Below are 22158 nucleotides of genomic sequence, written 5' to 3' on the forward strand. Positions count from 1 at the left end.
CTTATTGCCAGTTTTTTGATTAATTAGAAAAAAAGCCACCACAGTCCCAGTACCTTCACAAATCATGTTTCCTTCTCATCCTGCCCAGATGCTCAGCCTTATTTCAAGAGTCTGGGTACTCCCATGTGCTCCCCTGGAAGGACAGGGATGGGGCACTAGGGGGGATGGGGCATTAGGGTAGACGGGGAGAAAGGATGCTTTAGTGTGAGTGGGAGGCAGACTTGTGCACCCTCCTTCCCAGGCAGAGGGGATGATCAGCGAGATCCGGACTGCCTTTGAGGAGGCCCTGGGACAGCTGGTTTGGATGGATGAGAAGACCCGCCAGGCAGCCAAGGAGAAAGTGAGCAGTGGCCAGGGTTGGGGTGCCATCTTGAGGTGAGGATGGAGAATACAGTTTTGGCGGGGTGGGGGAGCCTGGGGAGGAAAACCCTTAACCTGGTCTCTTTAGGCAGATGCCATCTATGATATGATTGGTTTCCCAGACTTCATCCTGGAGCCCAAAGAGCTGGATGATGTTTATGATGGGGTGAGTACCCTGCCCATCAGTACTGAACCTTAGCCCTGTGGGGGGCACAGGGCTCAGGAATGGGAGCTCAAGTGCTGAGAGGGAAGGAGATACTTGTTGCTGCCTTTCAGAGGCAAGTGCAGGCAGCCAGCATTGCTCAAGTGCTGGCTGTGTGCCAGGCTGCAGGCCGGACAGCAGTAGAATGCAGTGTTCACAAGCAGGGATTTGTAGTCAAACCTGTTTTTACCTAACTGTAACCTTGGACAATTTATATAACCTCTCTGAGCCTCAGTTTCTTCATCTGTAAAAGGGAGTCCTGTTAGCACTTACCTGATAGGATTGTTGTGAGAATAAAAGGAGATAGTATTAAAAAAAAATAAAGCAGCTACAACATAATATTGGCAATTATTATTTATTAGATATTTTACACCGATTTTACAGTTGAAGAAACTGAGGCTCAGAAGGGTGCTAATTAGTAGCCAAACTGGGACTATTATCTTCTCCAACGTGTTCTCTCACTGGCTTTCTACTTCCTACCATTCCCACAGTATGAAGTGTCTGAAGATTCCTTCTTCCAGAACATGTTGAATTTGTACAACTTCTCTGCTAAGGTGATGGCTGACCAGCTCCGCAAGCCTCCCAGCCGGGACCAGTAAGAATGGGGGCCGCAGACACTTGGGGCAGCAGGAGACGTAGGGGAGGTTTCCAGGGCTGAGGGAAGGGGATGGCAAGATGGATCCCAAATGAGGCACGAGGTTCTTCTAGAATGTAGGTCAGGGCTGCTGGGCATCGAGAATCAGGCTCCGCCTCAGCTTCTCCCTCCCCCAGGTGGAGTATGACCCCCCAGACAGTGAATGCCTACTACCTTCCAACCAAGAATGAAATCGTCTTCCCCGCTGGCATCCTGCAGGCCCCCTTCTACGCCCGCAACCACCCCAAGTGTGTCTGAGGCAGGAGGGGCTGGGTGCTGGGGCCTGGGCCTGTGGGTGAGCTGGGAGCAGGGCTGGAGGTGGGATCTAGAAGTCCCCCCACCATGTCCTCACTCAACATTCCTCACCTACCAGGGCCCTGAACTTTGGTGGCATCGGCGTGGTGATGGGCCACGAGTTGACACATGCCTTTGATGACCAAGGTAGAGGTCCATGCAGTTGTCTCCTCCAGCCTAGAATTCCTAGTGGCTCCTGCAAAACCTTGGGATGTTGGAAGCAGGCCCCGTGGACCCTGGGGTCTGTGGACTAGGGCTGGTGGGGGCACTTGTGCCCCCAAGGGTTGAGTTCTGGTCTCGGTGGGGTGCAAAGGTTAGTTCTCCTCAGGGCGCGAGTATGACAAGGAAGGGAACCTGCGGCCATGGTGGCAGAATGAGTCGCTGGCAGCCTTCCGGAATCACACGGCCTGCATGGAGGAGCAGTATAGCCAGTACCAGGTCAACGGGGAGAAGCTCAACGGCCGCCAGACGCTGGGGGAGAACATCGCTGACAACGGAGGGCTTAAGGCTGCCTACAATGTGAGTGGCCCCCTGGTGGCTGAGGCTCACCTGCCCTGGGGGGGCAGGGCACTGGGTGGAGCTGGTGGGCAGGCCCCGACAGACTTGCCATCTGTTCCCAACCCCAGGCTTACAAAGCATGGCTAAGAAAGCATGGGGAGGAGCAGCAGCTACCAGCCGTGGGGCTCACCAACCACCAGCTCTTCTTTGTGGGATTTGCCCAGGTATTGCCCTCCTGGGAGGCCGGGGGTCTGCCCTTCTCCTACAACCTCCTGGGCATGTCCTTAGAAGTCTGGGGCATGCAGAAGGGACTGGGAAATGGGGCCGAAGTTGGAGTGTGGAAAGTGGTTTGGGAAGGCCTCGTGAAGCCTTTTGGCGGGGTCCACAAAAGCACGTGAGGAGGGCTGAGGAGGGAGAAGGCTTCAGGAGGCTTTTGCAGATCTCGAAGGGCAGGGCTGCCCTGCCTGATGGGGCAAGGGGTGGGGAGCGGGATTGATCTTCACGATGCTCCTGTGAGGTGGCTGTGGAGGAGGAAGCGCGGGGCAAAGTGGCTCGTCCAGGGCTACCCAGGAATAAAGTAAGTGGCAGACTCAGCAGGGTCTCCCCCAGGTACTTTGCACTACAGCAGGCAGCCTCTGGGGGCTGGGTTTCTTCCCCTGGGACACATCCATCTGGGCAACCCATTGTCCAGGCAGCTCTGAAAGGCCCTTAAGAGGGAGGGCGCTTTCTCCTCCCTCCGTGCCGATGGCAAGGGGTCGGGGCTGAGACTCCGTCTAAGCCCTCTCCTACATCCCTGAGGCCCCCGGAGCCCAGGGCCTGGGGCGGTGGTGCCATGTGTCCCTGGGGCGGCTCTGCTGCAGCTGGGGCAGTGGCCTTGCCCGCCCTAGACACCCTGTGTCCCCGTGTCTGTCCTGGCCTGCAGGTGTGGTGCTCGGTCCGCACACCCGAGAGCTCTCACGAGGGGCTGGTGACGGACCCCCACAGCCCTGCCCGCTTCCGCGTGCTGGGCACGCTCGCCAACTCCCGTGACTTCCTGCGGCACTTCGGCTGCCCTGTCGGCTCCCCCATGAACTCAGGGCAGCTTTGTGAGGTGTGGTAGACCTGGCTCGGGGAGAAATGGCCAGCTGTTGCCAGGGCCTGGGGCAGCTTGCCCAGCGAGGCTGTCTGCTCTGCGGTTTGGAGAAGGCAAATGCCAGCTGGGCTGGGTCCGGCCCCTCCACACCACAGATGACATGAGTCCTAGTCCCTCCTCGACCACCACATCGTGCCTCTGCTTTGGGGGTGTCCCTGCCTCCAGCAGAGCCCCCACCATTCACTGTGACATTCTTCCGCGTCACCCTGCCTGGAGGAGGCCTGGGCAGGGGGCACCAGCTCCCACAGGAAGCAGTCCACCTCTTCTGGTCCCAAGCTCCCTGGGCTTGGTGGCCACGGGGCCTGCGGTGACTGCCACATGCTGACCACGCAGGGCCCGGCTGGTGTGCCTCCCACACTTCTCCCCAAGGCTCACTCAGTGCTCCCTCGGGAGTAGACGGAGCTCCTTTCAGCCCCACCCTCGGGGTGGCCCCCACCCCGTGTTGCTCCTGCTGCTGCTCCAAATACTGCTGCCAGCCCTCGCTGACAATCCACCTGTGCTCAGTTCCTAGTGGAAGCCTTCACGAACCTTCCTGCTGCCTCCCAGGTTCCCTGGGCTCAGAGGGGAAGAGTGTACCTGGAGGGGATGCTAGTCCCCGTGTCTCGGCGTACAAGTCTTAGGGGATGACTGATTCTCCCTGGACCAAGCAGGAAAGCAGATAGAGCAGGGAGAGGGAAGGATAGAGTTTATTTTTATAGGAAAGAGAGTGGGGAAGGAGTGGTCTTGGCCCTGTAGGACCCTGTGCCAATAAACAGACACGCATCAGTCAGCCTGTCTCTTCCTTCAGTCCTGTTTTCATTTACTCATCCCACCAGTATTTATTGAGTACCTGCTGTATGCCAGGTACTCTTATAGGCACTCATTTACTCACTCACCAGACACAGGGGACTGAAATTTGAAGTCCCAAGAAGACAAAGAAAGAGGCAGGATGGAGGAATGGCATGAAGTTGAGTCTGGCAAGTGGAGTACATCCTCCGCTCACTGGTGGCCATGTTCCATCACTGGCTGTTCTATAGCTGGAAGCGTTTGCCACGGCCCTCCACTGGTGCATGCAGCTGGGTCTGACACTGAGACTGGGTAACTACTTGGCCAGGGTCGGCTTGGAAGATGGGTGGCCCTTGCCCTGCAGTGGAGGGCAGCCCTGGCCAAGGTAGCATTTCACTCCCTGGAGCTTGGAGCACCAGCCTCTGCTTGTGGCTGAGAAGACATGCATTTCTCCATGTTCTCAAAGGCTCAGCGCTCCTGAGAGCTGCTCATCCCACCTACACACGCTCATCGAGGCCTACCAAGTTCCAGGCACAGAGACTGCAGGTTTGGCTGCCACCCTCCAGAACAAGTGAGGGAAACGGAGCATTTATTGAATACCTCTGTGTTCCAGGCACTTCTGCTAGGTGGCTCATTTCTTCCTTCCTTCATTTATTTATAAATTTATATATTCATAGATTTATTTTTACAAGTATATTGATTACCAATAATATGCCAGGCACTGGTGACGGAAAGAGGAATAAGATGATTCCCTCCCTCAGGTGACTCTTCTTCTGTTGGCACTTTCACCTTCATAAGCTCACCCGATCCTCGCAGCAACATATTTTATAAGTGCTCCGGTTTCCATTTTACAGGTCTAACTGTAAACACTTCACTGCAGTCAGAGACCTGGATTGAAATTGAAGCTCTGACAGCTGTGTGAGCTTGAGCCGGTTCCCTAACCTCTATGAGCCTCAGTTTCTTTATCTGTAAAATGAGAACCAGAGCAAAGCCGTGGAAAGAGTCCAGTCTCAGTTCTCTTTAAAATGCAGTGTTCCCCAAGGTGTAAGTAGGTGTGGGTTTATTAAGTTTGGGGGGGTGAGAGTGAAGCTTTGTCAGTGGTTGTTGCTGGGGTCAGTGGTTCCTGGGTGACGGCACCAGCACATGTCCCACAGTCTGTATCCCGTCCCAGCATCAGGCTGTCCCCATAAAGAGCTGTATGTGGGTCTCTGTCAAGTTACTTGGAACTGTGGCTGCTAACCAAGGGAAGGAAGTTGCTGCCTACTAAGAAAAAGGAAAAGTGGCCTTGGGAACTCTAAGACCAAGGGAAAGCATGGCTTGAGTCTCTGCTCTGAGAGCAAAACTCTAGGAGGGGTGGCAAAGTGTATTGGAAAGAGGAGGGCCATCACGTCTGGAAATCTGGTTCTGGCTCCAGTTCTGCCAACCCCAAGCTGTGACACCAGGCATGGCTTATCCCCTCTTCAGATCTCAGTAACCTTAGCAGTCTGTAAAATAAGTGGTTTGGATGAGATGATCTCTGAGGACTAGATCAGCTTTCATGTTTTAAGAAGTGAATTCATGGGCTTAGCAAGTTCCAGAACCCAAAGAAATATTAAGAAATGGCTTGTGAAGTTTGGGTGTTGCACAGAGTGTGAGATTTATAATGTCACTGTAATGATAGAGGAGATAGGCTTGGTATCACAAAGCCTTGCCCTTCCCTTGACACCTGATTTCAGAAGCCAGCTTGGGATACTGACCAGCTGGCCACTGTGGCATTAAAACTCCATATTTGCAAAGGTCCAAGTGTCAAATGATGATGATGATGATGAGCAGCCCTCATTACCAAGTCCCTTTTTTTTGTTGTTTTTGCTTAAGCCTGTGCTAAGCACTTTAAAAACATCACCTCATTAAATTCCCACAACAACTTATAAGGAGGTCCTATCATTGTCTCTATCTTACAAGTGGCAAAACTAAGGAAAAAAATGACATAACTTCCAGTGTCAGCTAAGACAGATTGCATTAAAGTCAAATTTGGAACTCAGATCCTCAGATTTGGAATTCAGATGTTCTTAATCATCACCATTTAGTCTGCTAAGTCATGGCAGAATTTAGACTCAAGCATATACATCTGCCTTCTGGGCAATTTTATCATGCTTCCAAGTGAGGCCATTAGCAGCAGGTACACTTTCATGGCCCCCATCTCACCTGGGCCAGGTACATGTGACAACCATGCAGCTGCAGGAAACCTAAGCACATGCTGACCTGAAATTAAGCCAGGTGGCACTGTTTGTTGAGCACTCTGCAGGTGCTTGGTTCCACGGGCAAGGCAAGGTGAACATCAAGTGACAGATGTAACCTTCACCCTTAGTAGCCTGCCAAGCTGATAAATATGCATCTGCAATATGCTCTGATGTGTTAAAGCAGAAGGGGGAATAATGGATGGTGCTCCTGGGTGGACACATGAGAGCAGTTATTAGTAAGGTGCTGGGCCATACCCTACACTATCCCATTGGAAGTTTGACTAATTCCCATGCACAATACAGTAACATATGCCAAACAATATGATTTCACACTTGGAAGTGCTCTCGAAATGTCAAGTTGGAAGAGAATCTCCATAAAATAAGCACAGTTTCAGTAGACCTATCACGAATCACAAATGGAGACTCCTGACAGTTTCCCAATGCTAAGCTCTGGGCTCCAAAGAGAGCTCCCAATGGGCCATTATTATAAACAAAGATGACCTGAAGTTGACTGCAAAGCCATTCATTCATTCATTTATTCAACAAATATTTGTCAAGGCCTACCACAAGCCAGCTATTAGATTGGGTGCTAGGGGCATAAAGTTGAACAAGACACAGTTCCTGTCCTCTAAGAGCTCAGAGTGGAGGGAGGGAGAGGTATGTATCAAGCATTGTAGGAGAACAGGGAAGAAATTAATAACTTGAAAGACATAACAGGAAAGGCTTCCTACACAGGTGATACTGAGCTGGAGTACAGAGGATGGGAGAATTTGCTAGCCGAAAACAGTGAAGGGCATTCCATACAGAAAGAACAGCAACAAGAAAAGACTGATCCAGCTTGAAGGGGCAGGGCATGTTCAGAAATGGTGACATGATTAGGGTGATCAGAAGGAGGTAGATGAAAGGGCTTAATGAGAGGTGAGAGCCTGGAGAAGGGAAGTTGTAACAGTAGTTATAAAAAAGGAGATTGTAACAAGTGCTTTCAGTCCTGGGAATTAACAGTAAAAGGGCCACAATGCAATCTGATTTTGAAAAATATCACACAAAGAAAGTAGCAACCCAGTGGAAACAGTGCAATGCTGTGTCCGGCCTGAAGCATTTCTGGTATTACATAAGTGACGCTTTGGGTCGAATGATTCTCAGATGAGTAGAGCCATCCATAAAATGTGTAGCTCTATAGCTCAGGCCATACGTTTGGGGGAAGCATGGCTGGCCAGTGGGTGCAATTTGAAGGAAGGTGGTAGGATGGGCTGTCCCCTGATTGGAGAGCAATTTGGTCACAAGGCTGGGAGTCTGGCCAAATGGTAGGAAGGAGTGCTTCTGGGAGAGCAATTTAACTGAAATGAAGCTTGAGGCAGGATATCAATGTTATCGTAAGGCCTTGAGAATAATTGCCAGACATCTGCATTTGGCCAGAGAGGTTTGGGGCTTGAGTGTTTGGAGGTAGGGAGCAAGGGGCAGCCCTGCAAATTTGAGGAAGCTGGAAAATGATAACTGCCTCCTCTCCAGTTGCCAAGCACCTAGCTAAGCACTTTATATACACTGTCTTACTTTATTCTCATAAAAACTTCTGAGGGAGATACTTTATTACTCTCATTTCATAGAAGAAGAAACCAAGCTGAGAGAGGTTAGGAAGCTTGCCCAAATATCACAGCTGGTGAAGGGCAGAATTTGCTTTTAAATACCAGGTCTGTCCTCTCTAAAGCTTATGTTCTCCCACCCACCCCCAACTTTTTATTTTGAAATATTTTAAACCTACAAAAAGGTTGAAACATAGTACACAGACATTCGTTTACTCTTCATCTGGAGTCACCAGCTGTTAATAGCCTGTGCTTTATGCCACAACATCACCCCGTCTCCTCTAAGGTACTGGTGGGGATGTGACTGGTATAAAAGACAAAATCTGAGATCTGATAGAAAGAAGTAATGGAAATAGGAGAGATTTAGGAGAAATACCTCTACAGATGACTGAAGAAAGCATGACAAAGTATGGAATCTCGAAGCCAGAAAACAGAGTAGGCAGACCAGCTATGGACCATCCAATTTCTGTCAGTAGACTAGGGCTGGGGCCATCACCGGTGATGGAAGTGGAAGGTCATCCCCAGAATCCAAACACTGAGTGGAAAAGAGCAACAAGTTTTTTTTTTTTTTTTTTTTTTTTTTAAAGCTGTTTTTTTGTTTTTTTTTTTTTTTTTTTTTTTTTTTTTTTTTTTTTTTTTTTTTTTTTTTTTTTTTTTTTTTTTTTTTTTTTTTAATTTTATAGCTACTTTATTTATTTATTTCTTTATTTTTGGCTGTGTTGGGTCTTCAGTTCGTGCGAGGGCTTTCTCTAGTTACGGCAAGTGGGGGCCACTCTTCATCGCGGTGCAGGGACCGCTCTTCATCGCGGTGCGCGGGCCTCTCACTATCGCGGCCCCTCCCGTTGCGGGGCACAGGCTCCAGACGCGCAGGCTCAGTAGTTGTGGCTCACGGGCCCAGCTGCTCCGTGGCATGTGGGATCTTCCCAGACCAGGGCTCGTACCCGTGTCCCCTGCATTAGCAGGCAGATTCTCAACCACTGCGCCACCAGGGAAGCCCGAGCAACAAGTTTTAAAATGGGCATCAGACCCTTACATCAATATCTATACAAATGTTTAGCCAACATTCATTCAATGCTAACTGTGCTGTGACAGGTGGTTTGTTTGTTTTTTTTAACAAACATTTTCTTCATTCTTTAATGCCTCAGGACCCATAAAATAAGACTCCAGGCCAAATGGTGAGTGTTCCCACCAGATGAAGGGGAGAAGAGTTACTTCCTCTTTTCTCACCTTCTAGATATATACACATAGCCCGATCAGAACTTTGAGCTTTGCCTGAAATACTCAAGAACTTGGGAGACTCAAAGATCGAGATTCATATCCTGATTCTACTACTTACTATATGATTTCCGCTGTAAAATGGACACAATCCTACCAAACTCAGAAAGTTGTGCGAACAATATATATCATTTAAAATAAGTCCTGACATAAACAGTGTCGGTCACATCCCGTCTAAGTCATAAGAGGGAGAGGAAGACCAAAAGACAGACTGAGGACAAAGACCTTATCTTGTTCCGTTTTTAGCTCCAGAACTTCGCATTAGGGCATAGGGCTTGATCTATTCATTTCTACTCCATCTGGCGCCGCAGGTGGATTTAAGATGGTATCCACATCCTTACGGTAATAGTAGAGCACTATTCTTCAGCTGGGGAGGTGAATATGCCACAGTAGTGTGGGGCTAAACATAGATTACACAGACTTCACAAAGACGGCAATCAAGTGTCCAGGATTTCAAGAATCTCTTCCGTTTGTCCCACCACGCGGCTAACGGGGGTGTCACTAGGGTGTACTATTCACACTGCTTTGGGGGAACCGAGGGGCGGTCTCGGCTCGCAGCCAGCTCAACTCCTACCGTAGCTGTCGCCCCCCGAGCCCCAGACGGCGTTCAGGAAACTCCAGGTCCGAGCCGGGGAGGTGCCTATGGCGCGCGGGAAGCTGGGAATTGGAGTTTTCGTGCGGTTTCGGAGGGTGAGGTCCGAGGGCTGGACCTCCCAGGCCGCGGGGGTGGGTGGGTTGCCGCGGCGTTTCCGGTCGCAGGCGGGCTCTGGAGAAGGAGGGGCGCCGTGGGCCACGCGCGCGAGGACATCTGGGAAACGGGGCGGTGCGCGCGCAGCGGGCCGGCAGTGGCGGCGGCGATGGAGGAGGGTGGCCGGGAGAAGGCACCGCTGAAGCCCCAGCAGCCCCCGGCGACGTCTCCCGGCGGCGGGGATGAGAAGCCGAGCGGCAAGGAGCGGCGGGATGCCGGAGACAAGGACAAAGAGCAGGAGCTGGTGAGGCGCGGCCCCGGGAGCCGGCGGAGGAGGCCGCGGGCTGAGTCACGGCGGCTCCGCAGGCCTCGGGCCCGACTCCCAACGGCTCCGCCGCGCCCGGGAGAGGGCGGATGGGGCGACCCTCGGGGCTCCCGGCACCCGTCTCTCTGCCCCTCATCCTCCATTCCGCGCTGTCACCGCCGCCGCCCCTACCAGTCCTCACCACCGACTCGTGAGGTGGGCCCGGGCGGGTCATTGTCACCCTCGTTTTTCAGAACGGCATTCAAGCAGAGCCTGGCCCAGAAGCCAGGCTGCCTTCCCACCAGGGCTTCCCATTCCCTCTCTTTCCTTGTCTCACCTGGTCCTTCCTAAGGAGGCAGGCTCACTCTCCACCTGCCCCAGGGTGAATGGGAGGAGGATGTGTTTGAAATTCCTTGTCTTGATGAGCTTCTTCCCCCAACCCTCCAGTCTGAGGAGGACAAACAACTTCAGGATGAACTGGAGATGCTCGTGGAACGACTGGGGGTGAGTCACGATGTTAACAAGAGCCGGTGTACATATGGATCTTTCCCACTTGTTTGCTTTATTCCACTTGGGGCAACAACTCCTATATGAGATATAGGAAAAGAGAGACTGTATTTTGGAGTTATATTACAACCATGTTGTGAGGGAGGGGAGTAAAAAAAGGTAATTGAAAGATTTTGTAGCTTTGTTTCGTGGGAGAAGCAGTTCTTGAACTCTTCACCTGGGACATTTGTTTTTGTGTCAGGCAGTGTGTGTGCAGGGAGTTGGGCAATCACAGATGGATAAGACACAGTTACTTTCCTAGGGGGTTGTTGAACATTTCTGTGTTATGACTTAAGGTATGAGACTCCTTTTGTCTGAGCCCTAACATCTCCTGATCAGGAGAAGGACACGTCCCTGTACCGACCAGCCCTGGAGGAACTGCGGAGGCAGATTCGTTCTTCTACAACTTCCATGACTTCAGTGCCCAAGCCTCTCAAATTTCTGCGTCCACACTATGGCAAACTGAAGGAGATCTATGAGAACATGGCCCCTGGGGAGAATAAGGTAAAACTATTGCAGAAGCTGGTGGAGGCCTAGTTTACGAATTCCTTTTCATCTAGACCATGGGGCTCATGGTGAATCTCAGGAAGCCTGATAGACCTAAGATCTGAACTAGTTGAACAGTGCCTGGGACTTCCCTGGTGGTGCAGTGGTTAAGAATCCGCCTGCCAATGCAGGGGACAGGGGTTCGAGCCCTGGTCCAGGAAGATCTCACATGCCACGGAGCAACTAAGCCCGTGCGCCACAACTCCTGAAGCCCGCACGCCTAGAGCCCGTGCTCTGCAACAAGAGAAGCCACCACAATGAGAAACCCACGCACCACAACAAAGAGTAGCCCCCGCTTGCCACAACTAGAGAAAGCCCATGCGCAGCAACGAAGACCCAACGCAACCAAAAATAAATATAAAAAATTAAATTAAATTAAAAAAAAAAAACAGTGCTCATCATAATCAAAATGGTCACATAAGAGCTGACAGGAAGACTGTCTTCAGAAAGGACAGTGTTTCTGTCATTTATGTTGGACCTTGGGATTTTATTATCATGATTTATTATTAACTTACTTTTAACTTAATTTTTTTTTTCTCTACATTACATGCATCTTCATTTGTTTTACCTCTAAAATATATTCCCAGTTCAGTAACTTTCCTGCCTATTGGCACAACCCTAATCCAAGAAGTTTTCAGTTCTCACTGGAACTACTGCAGCAGCCTCCTAACTGACCCTCTTCCTTTTGTCTGTGACCTCCTACACAGTTCGTCTTTCATACAGCAGCCATAGTGATCTGTTCTAGAGTGTGAATCTTTTCTGCTTAAAACCTTTTAATAGTTTATTACAATTGGAATAAAATTCAGAGTCTTCATTTTTCTCCACTCTCCACTTGTTATCACCTTTCAGTCATGTTGGTTCAAAAGGGAGATTGCAACACTAACCTTAGGATTATTATGAGGCTTAGCTGATATAACATGTTTTAAGTTTTTAGTATGGGGGCTGATGATATAATTAACATTTAATTTTGGGGATAGTGACAGTGATCTTGATTCCATAATGTAACATTCCCCTTACCCTGGATTTGACTTCAAAGGACTGGTTTCTTTATAGCGTTTTGCTGCTGACATCATCTCTGTTTTGGCCATGACCATGAGCGGGGAGCGTGAGTGCCTCAAATATCGTCTAGTGGGCTCCCAGGAGGAATTGGCATCATGGGGTCATGAGTACGTCAGGTAAGACCTTTTCTTCTTGGGAATCTGAAGGGGTTCTGAGATATAGTTCGAGTTCTGTCTTGGAGTACCAGTGTATTGAGTTTCCCAGATAGTGAATTCCTTGACCCACAGGGAAGTGCTTCCCATGAAGCTCTGCTCCTCTAACAGTCTGGGCCTATCCATAGGCATCTGGCAGGAGAAGTGGCTAAGGAGTGGCAGGAGCTGGATGATGCAGAGAAGACGCAGCGGGAACCACTGCTGACCCTGGTGAAGGAGATTGTCCCCTACAACATGGCCCACAATGCAGAGCATGAGGCCTGTGACCTGCTTATGGAAATTGAGCAGGTGGATATGCTGGAGAAAGACATTGATGAGAATGCATATGCAAAGGTCTGCCTCTATCTCACCAGGTAAGTGAGCAGGGTGGGGAATGGTGGCAGGCCTGCCCTCCCCAGCACTTCTTCTCAACCGTGACTCCTTTATTCTCCAAGAGTATCTGCTTCAAAGGTAGCAATCAAGCTATAGTGAATTTGTTAACATCTGTGAACTTCTTGAGGTCAGAGACGGCATGTCTCCTTAGTAGTCTCAATAATTAGCATATTGCCTGGTATGTAGTAGGCATTCAGTATTGGGTCAGTGAATTAAACGGGGTAAATGAATGCCTGATACCTTTATTATTTTTACCTTTGTAGTTGTGTGAATTACGTACCCGAGCCTGAGAACTCCGCCCTACTGCGTTGTGCCCTGGGTGTGTTCCGAAAGTTCAGTCGCTTCCCTGAAGCACTGAGATTGGCATTGATGCTCAATGACATGGAGCTGGTAGAAGATATTTTCACTTCCTGCAAGGACGTGTATGTAAAGGAAAAAGTTGGCAAAGTGATAAGCTCATGGGTGGGACATTTGCATGAAGTGCTGGGACGTGTAGTTTCTGGTTAGGGCTTGAAGGGCTTTTCTGTGCCCTTAGTGGATGGGGGCTGAGCAGATGTGATGGCTCTCTCCCACAGGGTTGTACAGAAGCAAATGGCATTCATGCTAGGCCGACATGGGGTGTTTTTGGAGCTGAGTGAAGATGTGGAGGAGTATGAGGACCTGACAGAGATCATGTCCAACGTGCAGCTCAACAGCAACTTCTTGGCTTTAGCTCGGGAGGTGAGATTCTTTGCCCTTTTCCAACAAGGTTTTTTGGTTGTGATTATACCTGGCATTTCGCCTCCCTGATTATGCCTCTGACTAGACTCTCCTTGGTTAGAATTGCCATTCAATGGGGTAACAGAAGGGACAGCTAGGGGAGGACTGGGGGAGCAGTTGTGATCCTCTGACTTCTCTTCAGCTGGACATCATGGAACCCAAGGTGCCTGATGACATCTATAAAACCCACCTAGAGAACAACAGTGAGTAAACATCTCCATGTGTGGGGATTGGAGGATTGTTAATTATGCCCCTTGTATTGAGAGTGATGGCTTGGCCCAACATACTTATCCTATAGAGCTCAGAATTCCCACATACTTTTTCCCTAGGTCACTATTGGGGTTATAGATAGAGGGTTCCAAGGGGCCAGCTCAGAATCAGAGACCAGCTGCCATACTGTGTTCCTATCTTGTCCTACTCTAAACCTTCATTTCCTCCTTCCCTCCTTTGCAGGGTTTGGGGGCAGTGGCTCTCAGGTGGACTCTGCCCGCATGAACCTGGCCTCCTCTTTTGTGAACGGCTTTGTGAATGCAGCCTTTGGCCAGGACAAGCTGCTGACTGATGATGGCAACAAATGGCTTTACAAGAACAAGGATCATGGTATATTTCTGTTTCTACTCTATCTTTGTGTAATTTTGGTCAATTTTGTTGTCCTCCTAGGTTCATGTGTTATAACGGCAGATCCCCAGGGCAGTTCTTTGGAGAGCTCTTTATAACAGTTTTCTCAGGGCAGGGCCATTTTAAGACTGATAGATTTTTCCTTGGTATAGGAATGTTGAGTGCAGCTGCATCCCTTGGCATGATTCTGCTGTGGGATGTGGATGGTGGCCTTACCCAGATTGACAAGTACCTGTACTCTTCTGAGGACTATATCAAGGTTGGTCTGGGTACAACCCACTAATGCAGACATCCCCTCCCATGTTCTAGGGCCCTCTCAGGACCTCCCTTTCACTGGTAAGGTCTACCCTGTTTTTAACTCCAGTTAAGGCGGGTGCTATAATAAGGCCCATGTTGCATCCTTTGTGGTGAGGAAGGTAGAGTAGCCCAAGTGAAGAATCTATTTGCATTTTGCAGTCAGGAGCCCTCCTGGCCTGTGGCATCGTGAACTCTGGTGTCCGAAATGAGTGTGACCCTGCTCTGGCACTCCTCTCAGACTATGTCCTCCACAACAGTAACACAATGAGACTTGGTTCCATCTTTGGGTAAGGCTTCTTGCTTCTCCTTTTGGTAGTACTTAGCCTGTAAGCTCTGTGAAAACAGAATCAGGCCCTTTCACCTTTGTATTGCCAAAGAGTATCACTGTGCCTGTTGAGTATTTGGCTCTTGGTGACTATTTGTTGAAATGACCAATCCTCTTTTTGTTTCTTCCTTGTCCTATCCTCGGGTGTGTGTCGGGGACTGCCTCTCCCTGGCTTTTGCAGGCTTGGCTTGGCCTATGCTGGCTCCAATCGCGAAGATGTTCTAACACTGCTGCTACCTGTGATGGGAGATTCCAAGTCCAGTATGGAGGTGAGTAGAGTTTGTTGATCACTTAGGGGAGATAGTAGGGAAGGTGCTCTGAGTCTTGCCGGTCTCTGATAAATGGTGAAAAAATGTGTGTGTGTGTGAGAGAGAGAGAGGGGGGTGTATCATTTCAGTGAAACTGCTTGGAATTGGGCTTCTAAGCCTCAGGAGATATTGAGGCTAAGAGTTAACATTTTAATATTGAGTTCCAGCCCTTGGGATCCATGAGGAAGTACCAGACTAGAGTGGGGAGTAACTTAACCCAGCTTGGGGTGGGTACACTGTTTTAGTCATGAGCCAACTTTAAATTTTCTTACTTGTGCAGAATCATTTTAGTGATGGATAAATATAGTATGGTGGCTAAAAGCATAGGTTATAGTCAGATAGGCCTCAGTTCAAATACTGCCACCTCTGCTTACAAACAGTGTGATCTTGGACATGTAACTCAGTCTCCTTAGGCATCATTTTTCTCATCAATAAAAGAGGAATAACAGTAGGACCTGTTTCATGGGGTTGTGAGGATTAAATGTTAATAGTATGCAAACCAGTTGGCATAGTGGCTGACCTGTAGTAAGTATTCAGTGAATGGTTGATGCTACTGTTATTTTGACCTACCATCAGAAAGGGGTTATTACCTCATGTGGTTTCAGTGGACTGTGGGAATTGGCTATCTTGAATCAATATAGGTAAACAACTATTTTAACACCTTATTTTAATAACTTGATGTCGATATTCCTATTGCTAGGTGGCAGGTGTGACAGCTCTAGCCTGTGGAATGATAGCAGTGGGATCCTGCAATGGCGATGTCACTTCCACTATCCTTCAGACCATCATGGAGAAGTCAGAGACTGAGCTCAAGGACACTTATGCCCGTTGGCTTCCTCTTGGACTGGGCCTCAACCACCTGGGTGAGGGGATGTCTCTCTATTTGGGCAAAAGGCTGGTAGTAACTGGATACAACAGGGAGAGTTTATGAGTCAGGCTGTGCTGGAAGGGAGTACATGTCCTCTGACCCCTCGAATCTCTCCTTTAGGAAAGGGAGAGGCCATTGAGGCCATCCTGGCCGCACTGGAGGTTGTGTCAGAGCCATTCCGCAGTTTTGCCAACACACTGGTGGATGTGTGTGCCTATGCAGGTCTGTGTCTTTGTTCTTCCTCAGTGACTCTTCACTTCTCTCTTGGACCTCCTTTCTTAAGTCCTTCTGAATTGCCTTAGATTCTTTAGCTTCTGTTCCTAGAGCAAGCTTTTTCTTGGTGCCTTCTCATTTCTACCCTTTCTCTCCCTTACCACCCTGCCCCAGGCTCTGGGAATGTACTGAAGGTGCAGCAGCTGCTGCACATTTGCAGTGAACACTTTGACTCCAAGGAAAAGGAGGAAGACAAAGACAAAAAGGAAAAGAAGGACAAGGATAAGAAGGAAGCCCCTGCCGACATGGGAGCACATCAGGTTCTGTGGGCAGCTGGGCATACTCCTAGGGAAGCTCTGAGAAAAGATAACTGTGGGTTTTTTTGTTTTAGAGCCTGTCTGGGTATCACTGTGTATTGAAATAGCATGAGACTGGGTTCCATACGTGAGGGGTCAGGGTGTGCCCCACAGGATGGCTTTTTCTTCTTACATGGGACTTGAGTCAGGGGTGAGTTTTTTGTTCCCTGAGCTTATTGGGCTCTGCTGCCTCTTCAATTGCAGGGAGTAGCTGTGCTGGGGATTGCCCTTATTGCTATGGGGGAGGAGATTGGTGCAGAGATGGCACTACGAACCTTTGGCCACCTGGTGAGTATCCCATGGAGAAGATTGAAGTATATTAGTTTTGATGCCTGGGGTTTCCCCAGGAGATTTCCCTGATGGGTTTTCTCGGTGGAGAAATGGTCTTTTTGCTGTACCCTTTCTACAAAAATTAAGACCCCGTCTACATATCTGTTCCTGTAACCGAGCTTATTCTTTCTGCTTTCTGTGATACCCTTGTTATTTTCTTTTATCACCAGCTGAGATATGGGGAGCCTACACTCCGGAGGGCTGTGCCTTTAGCACTGGCCTTAATATCTGTTTCAAATCCACGACTCAACATCTTGGATACCCTAAGCAAATTCTCTCATGATGCTGACCCAGAAGTTTCCTATAACTCCATCTTTGCCATGGGCATGGTGGGCAGTGGTGAGTATTGGTCAGAAAGAGATCATAAGCATCTTGGGGGAAGGGTTGTTGAGGCCCTTTTTTCAAGCCTTTGTAATGCTTAACATTTCCAGGTACCAATAATGCCCGTCTGGCTGCGATGCTGCGCCAGTTAGCCCAGTATCATGCCAAGGACCCCAACAACCTCTTCATGGTGCGCTTGGCACAGGTAGAGAATAGAACTCTTCTCCTTAGAGTGAGTGTGCCAAAGGAAGTGTCTGTGTGATGGAAGGGAGATGTGACGCTTCATGAAGGGGACCTTGAGTTCGGCCTGGAAAGGAGGGTGTGAACGAGCTGTGAGGTTTCTGCGTGGCGGGGTTAGGTGATTTCTCCTTAGATGTGACTTGTGACTCCCCACGTCCACTTCTCTCCATTTTGTTTTGTTTTCTTTTCGCCAGGGCCTGACCCATTTAGGGAAGGGCACACTCACCCTCTGCCCCTACCACAGTGACCGGCAGCTTATGAGTCAGGTGGCCGTGGCTGGGCTGCTCACCGTGCTTGTCTCTTTCCTGGATGTCCGCAACAGTGAGTCCCTGTCAGGAATCTTACATGGTGGCACATGGTGCCCTCTCTGCACCCCTACCAGGGCCTCCTTGGTAATTTAGGAGCAAGACTCTGAGTTAACTCTGCTGCTCTGGGTTCCTGAGGTTCTTTGGGCCTCATGAGACTTTCATCTCCCACACTTTTGATCTGACCCAAAAAGATTTTCTTTTGAAGATGAAGAACTGAGCCCAGTTTTTGCCTCTGAGTGACTGGGGGAAAGTGATGATCAAGTCCGCAACCTGTAGGCAGAGTATGGGGGTGGCATCTCCAGCTTGTAGTAGGGTGTATGAGGGGAGGGTTGTGGGTTCAGCTATATAACTGAGGGGTTAAAGAGTCAGGGCTGGAGTGGGGTTCCAAGGTTCAGGCATGCCGCTAACTATATTTGTCCTGTGCTCTTCCCTCAGTCATCTTAGGCAAGTCGCACTATGTATTATATGGGCTGGTGGCTGCCATGCAGCCCCGAATGCTGGTCACATTCGATGAGGAGCTGCGGCCATTGCCAGTGTCTGTCCGTGTGGGCCAGGTGAGGGGCTGAGCAGAGGGGAGGGCTTAGGCTGTATTCCAGAGCTTGTAGAATGCAGAGGTACCATTTCTCTGAAACTTGAATGGGCACTGGGTTGCTGCTGTACTCCTATCCAGAGTCCCTTCATCTCAGTCTTCTCACCCCACAGGCAGTGGATGTGGTGGGCCAGGCCGGCAAGCCCAAGACCATCACAGGGTTCCAGACACACACAACCCCAGTATTGCTGGCTCACGGGGAGCGGGCAGAATTGGCCACTGAGGAGTTCCTTCCCGTCACCCCTATTCTAGAAGGTTTTGTTATCCTTCGGAAGAACCCGAACTATGATCTCTAAGTGGCCACCAGAGGCTCTGAGCTGCAGCTGATATGTCAGCGGGTCATGCTTCCTTCCGTCGGGTGGACACTGCTCCAAACCTTTGGGGGAATTGTTACCTCCTGTTCTTTTGTTACTGAGTGAGATAACTTTGTTGAATAAAGACCTTTATCCCCGAGGTCCCTCTGTGTCTGTTTTCTGGGGTATTGTGGCTGGAGGCCAGACTGGGGTGGGGAGCGGATGTGAGAGGGTATTGTTTGTAGCAACTCTGAGCCTGGGCTAGCAGGGAGGCTGCCAAGAATGGAAAAAACTAAGCCCCTTTTCCTTCTCCCCTCCTTCCTAATCATCTTAGAACAGTGGTTCATCTTTAGAGGCATGAACCGTTGAGAAGCTGATACATGTAATGGATCTTCTTTCTAAGAGATGTATGTACACAAATTTTTATTTAAACTTTTACAAATAACTTTCCAAGGGGCTTGTAGATCCCAAACATCCCCCCTATTCCCACTTGCCAACGCACACCCACCTCAAGCCCATCATTCCCTGGCTTTGGACTAAGGATCCCCTCTCTTAAGAGGCAGCAGAGTTAGCTCCACTCTTCCTAACTTGACTTCCGTGCTACTGAATGAAATGGACATCTTTGCCTTGTATGACCCGCTTGTCCTTTTGGGGAGGCTGCTATTTGAGAGATATGATCATGTTAACATCTACCCCTAGGCTGTCCTTGCAGGAACAGTGCAAGAAAGCTTGATCCTGACCTTCCTCTTAGTAGAGCAATGGGAAAGAAATGGCCTCCTTCCTGGAATGTAATCACTCCTGATCTGTAGTGCTCCTTCTTGGTGGGACTGTTATGAGTATAGCTACACGGCCGGTGGGGGCCTAGACCCCTGTGGGTGCAGTGGAGGAGAACATGTGGCCCTGTCAGATAATTGCTAGCATTTATCCAACACTTACTGTGAAAACACTTGCTGTGGGTTTAACCTCTGAATAGTGACCAGCACCTAATAGGTCATCAATAAATGTTGAAAGAATAATTGCTCTACATACCTCACAACAACTTTGAGAGGTAGGTACTATCCCTGTGTTTTGGTGAGGAATGTAAAGTTCAGAGAGGTTCAGTAACTTGTTCAAGATCACATAGTAAGTAGTAGAGCTAGGATTGGAATCTAAGTCCATCTGACTCCAAGGCCCATGCCCTTTTCACTGTTAATCAGTCTCTGTAGCCTTGGAGACTTGTGGACCCCATAGTAGTCCAAGCTCTTGGCTAGGCTGGAGAAGCAGCAGCTTTGGATGGAGTATCTCCATAGTCTTCTCTCTAGTCTCACTTAGCAGCCTGTGTAAAACCTGTATAAAAGGTGGAAATGCTGGACTTGGGAGTCAGCAGACCTGTAAAGCCCCTTTAATGGGAACTGTCTTAAGCAAATCAGTGTGGTAAGCCTCTATTATCTCTACATTGGGGATATAGTAATTGTCTTACCTGATTTCTAATGGTGGTGATGTTAAGAAACTAGAAAGTGGGGCTTCCCTGGTGGCGCAGTGGTTGAGAATCTGCCTGCTAATGCAGGGCACACGGGTTCGAGCCCTGGTCTGGGAAGATCCCACATGCCGCGGAGCAACTGGGCCCGTGAGCCACAACTACTGAGCCTGCGCGTCTGGAGCTTGTGCTCCGCAACAAGAGAGGCCACGATAGTGAGAGGCCTGCGCACCGCGATGAAGAGTGGCCCCCACTTGCCACAACTAGAGAAAGCCCTCGCACAGAAACGAAGACCCAACACAGCCATAAATAAATAAATAAATAATAATAAAAAAAAGAAACTAGAAAGTGATTTCCATCCAGTGGAACATTCCTCAACAATAACAAGTGACACAAGGGAAATTCCCTGGCGGTCCAGTGGTTAGGACTCTGTGTTCTCACTGCCAAAGGCTCAGGTTCAATCCCTGGTCGGGGGAACTAAAATCCCACAAGCCGCACAGGAAAGCCAAAAAAAAAGTGACACAAGTAACATGAATGAATGTCAAATTTATTATTTTGCATGAAAGAATCCAGATTTTTAAAAAGTACAAAAATAAAAAAAAGAGTACATACTCTATCAGTTCATTTATATACAATTCTAGTGACAGAAAGCAGATCAGTGGTTATCTGTGGATTGGAGTGAAGAGAAAGATGATTCCAAAGGAAGAAAACTTTTGAGAGTGATGGGATTGGTCAGTATCTTGATTGTGGTAGTGGTGGTGGTGGTGGTGGTGATGATATTCAATATATCTGTCAAAAATCATCAACTTGTACTTTTTCTTTTTTTTTTGGCTGCGTGTCTTGTGGGATCTTAGTTCCCTAACCAGGGATTGAACCCAGGCCCTCAGCAGTGAGAGCACAGAGTCCTAACCACTGGACTGCCAGGGAATTCCCTGTACATTTTATTTTATTTTTTAAAAATTATTTATTTATTTATTTATGGCTGTGTTGGGTCTTCGTTTCCTGTGCGAGGGCTTTCTCTAGTTGCGGCAAGTGGGGGCCACTCTTCATCGCGGTGCGCGGGCCTCTCACTATCGCGGCCTCTCTTGTTGCGGAGCACAGGCTCCAGACGCGCAGGCTCAGCAATTGTGGCTCACAGGCCTAGTTGCTCCGCGGCATGTGGGATCTTCCCGGATCAGGGCTCGAACCCGTGTCCCCTGCATTGGCAGGCAGATTCTCAACCACTGCGCCACCAGGGAAGCCCCCCTGTACATTTTAAACATGTGCAGTTTATAACATACCTAAATAAAGTTTTAAAACATGAAACAAAATTAGAAAGTGATTGTAAACTGAAAAACATAAATAAAAGGATAATTCTCTATCCAAGTCAGTGATTGTACTTTAGAGTAAGAAATTTTCACAGTGGCTCTTAACCTTTCACATTTAATGTCATTCAGCAATAAATATCAATGGAGACTTACTTATTCTGCACTGGGCATTATTTTAGTTTGTGGATATGCAAATATAGAAAAACAAATCCTCACAAAGCTTATATAATGAAAAAGAAAACAATTGTGTTGTACTGGAGTGTGAACAAGTTATTCTAGGATCACTGAAATAGGGCCTAAGTGCCCGGGTAAGTGAGGGGAGATTTTTGAGGAAACTGATTCTTGGAGAAAGATGAGTTTATCCAGAGGAAAAGAAGGCAGGATATAGCTAAAGGAGTAGGAAAAGCAAGAGGCAGACAAGCTATTTGTTTTCGGAAACCATGGATAGTTTGGTTTGGCTGTGTATAGAGCTAGGGGAAACTGTGGTAGGAGATAGAGACACAGGCTCAGATGAGGTTTAGAAGAGCTTTGTTGTGCTAAGAAATTGACAGTGTCTCTCAATGGGGACCAATGAATGAGAGCAGGAAAGTGACATGGTCAGCTAGCTATCTGGGTGAGAAAGCTCACCATGGAGGCCTGGAGACCAGGCAAGGGGAATGAACTGAATTAGGGCAGTAGAAATGGGGAGGGGGGGAAGGGCAGAAATGCTTTTAAAGACAAAATCAACAGGACTTGATTTTGATTCAAACACCAATAGGACCTGATGTCTGATGAGACATGTGGGTGGGAAGGAATGTAGGATGAATCCAAATTTTCTGGTTAGGCACTTATTCATAAAAAAGAATACATGAGCAAAACATGTTTGGGGGCAAAAGGAGGACTCTATCCAGTGGGGAGAGATGACACATTTCTATCTGGGCATACACAATTTAAGATGCCTGTGG

The 22158-nt window shown here is 48.8% G+C and overlaps 2 protein-coding genes across 8 annotated transcripts in view; both read left to right on the plus strand.

Moving 5' to 3' along the window:
* Positions 1 to 4544, plus strand: part of ECE2 (endothelin converting enzyme 2) — a 31677-nt gene extending 27133 nt beyond the window's left edge. For 2 of the 7 annotated variants that reach the window (XM_007195314.3, XM_007195315.3), the window contains exons 12-19: positions 242 to 340; positions 449 to 526; positions 1054 to 1157; positions 1334 to 1444; positions 1570 to 1637; positions 1819 to 2009; positions 2117 to 2212; positions 2911 to 4543. In XM_007195314.3, the coding sequence (XP_007195376.1) occupies positions 242 to 340; positions 449 to 526; positions 1054 to 1157; positions 1334 to 1444; positions 1570 to 1637; positions 1819 to 2009; positions 2117 to 2212; positions 2911 to 3087 (924 nt within the window). In that variant the 3' untranslated portion in view covers positions 3088 to 4543. Of the gene's footprint in view, positions 1 to 241; positions 341 to 448; positions 527 to 1053; positions 1158 to 1333; positions 1445 to 1569; positions 1638 to 1818; positions 2010 to 2116; positions 2213 to 2910 lie in introns of all 7 variants that reach the window. The other 5 variants (XM_007195318.3, XM_007195319.3, XM_007195321.3 and 2 more) reach the window with 4 other exon arrangements.
* Positions 4545 to 9762: 5218 nt separating this feature from the next.
* On the plus strand, positions 9763 to 18611 carry PSMD2 (proteasome 26S subunit ubiquitin receptor, non-ATPase 2). Its single transcript, XM_057545870.1, has 21 exons — positions 9763 to 9951; positions 10399 to 10455; positions 10837 to 11001; positions 12097 to 12218; positions 12383 to 12607; positions 12890 to 13048; positions 13202 to 13346; positions 13528 to 13588; positions 13839 to 13985; positions 14156 to 14262; positions 14460 to 14587; positions 14807 to 14894; positions 15634 to 15796; positions 15922 to 16023; positions 16189 to 16334; positions 16575 to 16658; positions 16871 to 17039; positions 17132 to 17226; positions 17456 to 17582; positions 18005 to 18123; positions 18272 to 18611. Exons 1-21 carry the CDS (start codon positions 9817 to 9819, stop codon positions 18452 to 18454), a joined length of 2727 nt encoding a protein of 908 aa, XP_057401853.1. The 5' UTR covers positions 9763 to 9816; the 3' UTR covers positions 18455 to 18611.
* The last annotated feature ends 3547 nt before the right edge of the window (positions 18612 to 22158 follow it).

This window comes from Balaenoptera acutorostrata, chromosome 4, assembly GCF_949987535.1.
Source record: "Balaenoptera acutorostrata chromosome 4, mBalAcu1.1, whole genome shotgun sequence".
NCBI classification, from domain to species: Eukaryota; Metazoa; Chordata; class Mammalia; order Artiodactyla; family Balaenopteridae; genus Balaenoptera; species Balaenoptera acutorostrata.

What these genes read in the sequence shown, in the direction of transcription:
- PSMD2 (XM_057545870.1), top strand. Translation starts at nt 9,817, where the DNA reads ATGGAGGAGGGTGGCCGGGAGAAGGCACCGCTGAAGCCCCAGCAGCCC. An exon ending in AGGACAAAGAGCAGGAGCTG is followed by an intron (nt 9,952 to 10,398) that starts GTGAGGCGCGGC and finishes CCAACCCTCCAG; the next exon opens with TCTGAGGAGGACAAACAACT. An exon ending in ATTCCAAGTCCAGTATGGAG is followed by an intron (nt 14,895 to 15,633) that starts GTGAGTAGAGTT and finishes TCCTATTGCTAG; the next exon opens with GTGGCAGGTGTGACAGCTCT.